The sequence below is a fragment of the Orbicella franksi genome, chromosome 6, assembly GCF_964199315.1.
Source record: "Orbicella franksi chromosome 6, jaOrbFran1.1, whole genome shotgun sequence".
Classification (NCBI taxonomy): Eukaryota; Metazoa; Cnidaria; class Anthozoa; order Scleractinia; family Merulinidae; genus Orbicella; species Orbicella franksi.
In genome coordinates this window covers 21,093,477-21,102,501 of record NC_138150.1, presented here as the reverse complement: position 1 = coordinate 21,102,501, position 9,025 = coordinate 21,093,477, and the positions used below count along the sequence as shown (strand labels likewise).

General features: G+C 38.3%; 1 protein-coding gene across 1 annotated transcript; it reads right to left on the bottom strand.

Annotated features, from left to right (window-relative positions):
* Nucleotides 1-7,640: 7,640 nt before the first annotated feature.
* LOC145490510 (melanocyte-stimulating hormone receptor-like) lies at nt 7,641-8,603 on the bottom strand. The gene has a single exon (XM_081469618.1). It carries the CDS (start codon nt 8,601-8,603, stop codon nt 7,641-7,643), a length of 963 nt encoding a protein of 320 aa, XP_081325744.1.
* Nucleotides 8,604-9,025: the final 422 nt, after the last annotated feature.

Sequence of the window (9,025 nt, the reverse complement as noted above, 5' to 3'; positions counted from 1 at the left end):
AAAATCAACTATATGTGTACTGGAGAGAAAGGCCAGTTTGAAGACACCCGGTAAAGAGAACATTTAACTAAAAGGCAGACTGGCTTAAAGCAGTGATTCACCAATAATCACGGGGCTTTGAGGTTTTCGTAACTTTGGCCGCATTTTCTTTTCAATATTGTTAGTTGGGAATTTTAATCTTCCGGAGCTGAAATTTGAACTGCTGCCAGCTGCCATTTGCTCTAAATAAAATATACGATAATGTATTTGTTTTGAATGTTTAATTTAGAACAGTCATTTAAACAAGGCTGTGATTGGCTGAGTGCGCCAATTTTATGTATCGTTAATTTTCAATTTGCATTGCAGTGTACGTGCGTTTTTTTCTTTTTCATCCATGAAGTAATGGCACGAAAGCTCGAGCAATTAAGGATTTACACTAATCTCGAGATACCGTTTTGAAAATCATGTCAAATTGCACTCGCTTAAAGTCTGAGTGTAATTTTGAGAGTAATTTCAAATACCACTCGTGGGGTACATCTTCCATTGCACGTATTCATACGATTACCTTAACTGAAAACAGGCCTTTTTCGGTGTGTTGTTCAGTCAGAAAACCTGCTTTGGAGCGAAAAATAAAGGTTACACGTGACAGCAAATAATATTGGAAAGCGATATTTGTATTACAGCTGCATACGTTTCCGTAAACAGAACCAAACGTAAGTACGCCCCCTCAGCACCTTCTTATTTTTGGCAGTACATTAATCTGACAAGTCTTAGAAGTACTTAAACTGCGCGAATACACGAATGCGGGAAGCGACAGCGATCAAGCGGTGAGCACCAGTTGTAAAGAGAGTAACCTGACGTTCATTGTCTCTCCAAGTTCTCTGTAACCATTCATAAACCGTATATCAGTACATAGTATACGATATTTCATGTATCGTTTGACGTGAAAGAAAAAAAAACTACCGTTGGGATCTATATTCTCTATTGTATCAGTAACGAGAAAGTAAATAACTCCAGAAAATCCCTATCATTACAAGCACGTTTGTTTGTGAGAAGTCCGTTGTTGCAGCAGCTGCTTTTACTGTAGTATTACGATTATTCCATTCCCCGTTACTGTAAGTTCCATGAGTATTTACAGAAACAGTGCTTTCTGTTGGAGCACGGTGATGCGATGACGTCGCCAGTATCACAGTTGAAGAAGGAGAAATGTTTACTATAGAAAAGAGATAATAAGCCAATTAAAAAATAACAACAAATAACAACAACATAATTTACTTTGACTCAGAGAGACAACGGACCTTGATTCGGTAATCTTCGTTGAAGCAGCTCAAAGGGGTTTCCAGCATAGCCTTTTATTTTGATGGATCAACGCTACCTCTAGTTTGTACATTTGGTATCAGACTAATACCCAACTAATGGTGAACAAGCTACAGTCATTTTCTTGACATCATAAGTTACCATAGCAACGGTTTAAGCTGATGAAAACACCCTTAATTTAAGCTTGATGGGATTATAACTCAAACATTGGTTCGTTGAGAGCATGTAAAAATGCAACTTGTTGCTAAGTTAAAATCTGAAAAATGGGAGCAGACTCAGAGGCGCCTTAAATTTTGAAACATCTGAATTAGACATATGTTTGATGCCATTATTGTATAGAACTAAAAAAAGGGAAATATAAACCTATCCTGATGGTAGAGCTGAAATATGCTGGAATTAAAACTGTTGCTAGCCATCTCAAATCTGTTCTAGTTGAAACGCTAACTTACCACACAGATTACAGGTCTGTGGACACTGTTGCTTTACGTTGTCATAGACACAGTGATTCGCATAATCAGGACACTTGAGCAAATGATCCTGACACTGACCTACTGTAAAAGAAAAGTCAGCAATCACAATGGTCTGCAGTTAGCTACGTTGGAAGGACGGAAGACGTATACATCGCAGATTATAAGTCCATATAGTCTACCGTAAACTTCCGAAAGTAACGACCCTCGTTACTTTCGGAATTAGAAGTCCTTTTGGGGCTCGTCACTTTCGGGGGGTGGTTTCTTTCGGAGAGCAAAAAGCGTTACATAAAGTTGGTAGGAGTGAGTTCTTTTCAGTACGAAATAAAAGACGAAAATTCGTAAAAACAGTTATATCATGAGATACAATTCTTCGTTCCAGTTTAAACCTATTTTGCTGTTACATCATGGTGGGCTTTCCATGTCTACATCCTGTTTCTACTCCATGACGCACTGTTATGTTAGTCTGCTATATGAATATCTCATTGCGATGGTCAGGTTTTCAATTTAAATTCGAAGAAACGTTCCTTTTAATACGCATTAATCGAAAATGATATTAATTTAAATCAAAGTTTCCCATATTACGTTCCTGTTACTTGATGAAAACTGCGGGTTTTGCTTTAATGGGGTAACATCACCTGATAAAGCGGAAATTTACATTTCACAACGCTTCGTGTTGTAAGTGATACCTTCCCTTGCTGCGGAGTGCTTTAAATCAAGTTATCATAATATGTAACCTTCACCTAACTAATTTGATTGGAAAAGTAAATGTACTATTGAACCTCGCTCTCTCTAGTTTTCGGGGAAGGTAGTGGACGGGGAGGGGGGAGGAGGAGGGTTAAAGGTGGGCTCGCTACTCGCTGCTTTCGGGGAGTCGCTACTTTCGGGATTTATTAGAGGCCATACGTTACTTTCGGGGGTTGCTACTTTTTAGGAGTCGGAAGTTTATGGTAGTTTATAATGGAAATACAGGACTGACTGTACATATTATCGCAAATATAAAGTTTCCTAGTTGACACCGCACTCGAAGATTTGCCTCATGACCTCATTCCTTACGAAGCTCAATTTACTACTTATCCCTTACACAAAACTATAAATGTTACCATCACATGCATTGTAAAACGATTAGGTGTTGCTTGTAATCTAAAAGAAGATTTAGAGATAACAGAAGAAAACTGACACGCATTAGCAAATTGACCTATTACTCTCTGCTAAGTGCGGGGGATTCCCTGCTGTTAACATGAAACGAAATACACGTATGCAACGTAACGAAACGAAACGTGAATAACATTTACGATACCCTGTAGTAAAGAACAAGATCTAGCTCGCCTCAACACGGAAATTTTCAGAGCTGACAGGAGGTTGAAGGACAGGACCCATACAAAGCATCTTCTGAGATAATTTTGGTTTAGCTTTCATCGTGTTTATTCAAGTGGATTTATTATCAGCTGTGTTTCCTAATTAGCCTTCCTAATCTACTTATACAATAAACAAAAGTTTGTTTAAAAACAACAATAAAACAAACAACAAACAACAAACAAAATTTAATTCTAACTGGAAAACCGCTGGCACTAAAAATAATTAATAACCTATACACTCGTCAGGGGTTCTTGCATAAGGTAGTTCGCCTCTTTCACATAGTGATAACACGCTGTTATTAATTTTGAGTCCTTCTTTGGAAATCTTCTAACTTGTTACGCCGTGTACAGAAACCAGAGACTTCGTACGCTTCCCAACATGCTTGTGATCGCACTTGGTGTGAGCGATGTTCTCGTGTCCATCGAAAACACGATCGATCCGCTATAATAATAATAATAATAATAATAATAATAATAATAATAATAATAATAATAATAATAAACCATATCGTGTCTGGGTGTCCTGAACTTGCGAAAACAGAGTATACCCACAGACACGATAAAGCAGCCGAGTATATACATTGGAAAGTCTGTCACAACTATAATATAAAGACATCAGAAAAGTGGTATGACCATGAGCCGCAAACAGTTACAGAAAACGAGGATGTCACGATATTATGGGACATGCCAATACACACAGACAGGAAAATAACAGCCAACAGACCCGATATAGTGATTAAAGACCACAAAACGAAAACCTGTAAATTTATTGACATGGCAGTACCATCAGACAGAAACACACCCGTGAAAGTCAGCGAAAAACTATCCAAATATAAGGACTTGGAAATCGAAACAAGCCGAATGTGGGGCATGAGAACGGAAACAATACCAGTTATCATTGGAGCACTTGGAGCTATCAAAAAGGGACTAGAAACTTATCTTGGAAGAATTCCTGGCCAATTAAGCATCAGTGAACTACAAAAGATAACCTTGCTAGGTACAGCACACATTTTGAGGAGGGTGCTATCAAGCTAAAAACTGGCTATCCCCTAGTGCCCCAGGACCATGGTTTGGTCTCGGCCCTAAGGACTCTTAGCAAACATTACGTGAGGACGATAATAATAATAATAATAATAATAATAATAATCATTATGTATTTATTTAAACTTTCAATTTGATCTTCACGCGGATGTCTGTTAAACCTGTAAAACGTAATAACAATAATAATAATAATAATAATAATAATAATAATAATAATAATAATACATAATATTTTAAGAGGAGGCCTCCAATCACCATAAGGTGGTTTTCAGGAGGGTCCTCTGAGAAAATAAATGTTCAACCTTTAAAATACATTAAAATCTAAAATACAATAAAAAGGACAAAAAACCTATGCGGTAAGCTAACTAAGATTAAAAACTAAAACGAGAATTAAAATACTACTAACTAAGGTTAAAATGGTTCAATAAAAACTGTTTCAGTTTGTATTTAAAAATAGTTTTCGGCATCAGTTTCTTTAAAGCACTTGGTAGTGTGGCCCAGTCGTCAATGGCTTTATAAGTACTTATCGATCGACACGCTGAGACCAGTGAAATCTCTTCAAAGCCATCTCGATGACCGCTCCACAGATGTTTCCATTGATTCCAGATTTGGCTCGGGTCTTCCCTCAACAACAGAAGATTGCCATCACAAATGAAGCAAATAAATAAAGAAATGAAATAATATAAGATTTTAACCGACGGAATATACTAGCACAAGCTCAGTGTGCTTTCATTTTGGTACTTACAGGGAAGAAACCAAATTCAGCAGATATTTCAGATGATGTTTCAGATGTTTCTTCAAAAAGAACAAGAAGATCTGTTAGATCTTAAAACCGCGCTTTTAAAATTTAACTATTTTCTTAGCACTACAGTTGCAACGCAGTGTACATTCGAAAGTAATCCTTGATGATTCATTGATTACTGTAGACATCACATCACTTGATCAACACAGACTGTACTATTGCACCATCAGTCGTAGCCGTTGCGAAATCTCCGATGACATAATAGTGTTAATCTGGAACTTTCTTTGGGATATGTATGGGCATGAAGATACGAACACTATTAACAACAGCTTTCTTTCTTAAAAGTCAAGTTTAAATTTAATATTTTCCTTGAGTAAAGGGCTAGCAAAGAAGTCACACGAGTCACATAATTCAAGAATTGCGTTATCGACGGCTATCTTTAGTACGGTGGTTATTTCCCTACCAATGACGTAATCATTGCATGTCCTGACATGTTCTTTGCTTGGCTTGCAAATATTTCATTTTCCTTCCGATCTATGAACTCGCTGCGATGAAAGAGCCAAAGAATTTACTTCATTTGCCTAAAACCACATGAAATACTCGCAAACTTGCAAATAAATTAATGACCGTCGCTTCTGGCGAAATAAACTTCCAAAGTAAACACGATCTTATTAGTCACGTAGCGAAAGTGAAAGCTGCAACGTTAACGCATTCCATGGCTGACGTAATACCTTTTTTTAGCGTATTTATTAATCCCTTTGAATCCAACGCTTCGATAAAACCAAAAGAAAATATATTTTACCCACAACAAAGGAAACAATATCCGTAAAATTATCCGTGTATTAATGTTTTAACAGCTTCTGGCGGAAAAAACATCACACGTTGCGTGACTCGGAATTTGGCCGAGCGGAGGTCTGCGTCTGGTCACCGACAAAAAAAAAAAAAATAAACCACGGGTAAACCTAGAACCGCGCTCGGCCCATGGCCGCGCGGTTAATAATTCATTGCAGGCTTAAATTCATAGGAATATACTCTCTTCCCATCGCTTCGGCCGGTCTGGCACTTACTAGAAGCCACCTTTCTGAGCGACTGTAAACGGCGTCATGTAACAGTCACGGTAAGTCTACCACCTGTAAGTCTCTTTTAAGTGCCAGCGGTTTTCCAGTTATAATTAAATTTCAACCTGCAATCTGCACCCTGCACCCTGCACCCTGCAAAAACCTTTTCACGACGACAACTTCTGTAAATTCCATGTGCTGTACGCATGCGCAGGTGATGCATGCGCTTTAGAGACCAGACAGCGATTTGTGATTGAACGTAGAAAAAAAAAAAATAAACAAAAAAAGAAAAAAAACGGAGCCGAAATTTAAACCCAGGCCTCACTGCCTTGGTAATTAAGTGGTAATGTAGCAGTAAAGAAACAACAATGAAAAGGTCTTTCGATTGCAAAGTAAGTCTCTAACAGTCGGCGTTTAGTGTTATTTTACTTTGTGAAGCAAAACAAAAAGGTGTAGACATTAAATTTGTCCGTATACCAGAACGAAACAAAATATACTTGGAGGGGCTGGCGTGGCCGAGTGTTTTGGGAAGCTGGATTTGAAGTCGAGAGGTCACTGGTTGAAATCCTCCTCCCTACCGCTACCTGTATTTGTTCTCCGTAATAATGAGTTCAACTCCTCGACCGTGTTGTGTAAATAGCCAACTCCTCAACCTCCCACCAGTGGAATTCTTAAATAGTTTATGTTCTATTTGCAATATTTGGTTTATTTATTTGCAGTGTCCTCAATCAGCACAACAGTACTTAATACATTTGGCAGTTAATAGAGCTATTTATTTATTTCTTTAGTTTTTTTGTTTTTTTTCCATCTGTTCCGTTGAAACTTCGAAATATGTTTCGTTGAATGCCTTTAACGGCGAGACGAACATGTCCCATCTTTCAACAGTAGACGATGGGGTTTAACGACGAATTGAGTAACACTATAGTCTCAGAGCGGCCTTATACGCCTACTGGCGCGTAAAGACTTGCTGACCGATGATGATAATTTCGGAGCACATAAACAGCGCTTCCATAATCGTCTTTGATAAGCACATTTCTATAATCACAATGATAACATAAGGAAGATAACAAACCCAAAATAGGACATAAATCAAGAATGCACAATGGGCGGACTTTGTGAGTCTCACAATGTTTAACATGGCATTTTTCGCTACATGTTGTCTCTGAGCTTTAATTTCCTTTTTGTGCCGTTTTAAAACGAAAAGGTTTGTTCTATTTTCAGGGAAGAAACGTCTTCAGTTTTAATTGTAGCCAGTGGGCGCTTAAAGCATAAGTGAAGAGCAAAAAAAGAAAGCTTTCCAAGAGCAGAAAAGCCATGAAATACTGATAAGCTTTTAGACCGATTGAAATTGTTAATGTTATCGTGCGATATCGTTAAATTTACTGCTGACAAACAATGAGAGTAGTTTGAATATTTGCATAATACAAGTCAAGAATACAATTAAAATTAAATAAAACGGACTGATACCTTGTTTGAAATTGACACCTTTAGTTTGCAACATAAGATCGCCTTCTACCAAATCGATTTGTCAGAAAGAAGCTTTTGACTTTGATTGCTACAGTTGCCGGCTTTCAGTAAGCAGATGCCTAGCTCATAAGCCTATGTATTCTGTCTTCCCATAACCACGTGCTACGATTTGCCCTTCGTCTGTAAGAAATTTATAAGAAGTTAAAACACCTTATAACGTTTTGTTTACTGTTCTTCCATCTGGTCCGTTGAAACTTCGAAATAAGTTTCGTAGTACTCCTTTAACGGCATGACGAACATGTCTCATCTTCCAACAGTAGATGACGGGGTTTAACGACGAATTCAGTAACACTATTGTTTCAGAGCACATAAACAGCGCTTCCATGATCGTATTTGGCAAGCACTTTTCAGTGATCACAATGATAATATAAGGAAGATAACAAAGCCAAAATGCGAGATAAATCCAAAATGTACAATGGGCGGACTTTCTGAGTCTTACAGTGTTTACCATGCTGTCATTTTGCGCAACCTGTTGTCTCTGATTTTGAATTTCGTTTTTGTGCCGTTTTAAAACGAAATATATTTTGCAGGAAGACAGCGTTGTAGCAATAAAGGAAGCTATTTCTATAATGACAAAAATTACGAAAGCGATGTTCCGTTTAAGCACAAAAAGAGTGCAAAGAATGAACACTGCGCTGAAGAGCCATATTGTGGCGACCGCAATAACGGCCCGTTTGCGAGTTACAATGTCTTGGTATCGCAGAGGCATCTGGATAGCGACAAACCTGTTTACACTTATGGCTATAATGCTACCAAACGAAGTCAGGAAAAGTAAATTATGAACAGTGGCAGAAACGACAGAGGTGGCGATATCGGGAACGTTGCAACGTAGCTTTTCGGCCTGCTCAACGATATACAAAGGTTGACCCAGTAAACCAACACCAAGATCGGAAATAGTTAGGCTCAGGAGCAGTGTTTTTAAAGGCTTGTCTGGGAAAGATGCTTTCCTCAGAGCGTGAATGGTAACAACGTTTACCATGAGGGTGGTATAACAGAGAAAACCATTGAAGACAATAGTGACGATGATGGTGGAATAGAGCGGGTGGCGATCTTCGATGTCCCCTGTAGCTGAAGTAGCATTGTTTCGCTGCGCATAGCAGGGAGAATTCGACATGATGTTAACTCCAGATGGAACATGAAATGTTTGCACTTTAGGTTGTCATAGCGCTGCCTTTAACCAAGAACGATTAACTCTCAAACTAGGCTTCAATTGTCAGTCTTCTCTGAGAACCTTTCTTAACACTGAGGCCAAGTCGACCAACAGATTGAATTTTCTTAAGGCACGTTTGAGGAAGATGGAAAACAGTATTCTCAGATTAACAAAGGATGATTCGTGACTGCTTGATCACGTTCGTTCTCTGAAATGTTTGTTTTCATGCAGCTGGATAGGAAGAGTAGCACCATAGAGCAGGCTCTTTAATGATGCCACTCATCTCTGTCATACATAGTAAATAAAACGTTTAGTTTAAGATTTGGTTGGTCGAGGACTTAATTCTATGTTCCATCATTGCACTTCCTACGTCATTCAGTGCTGTT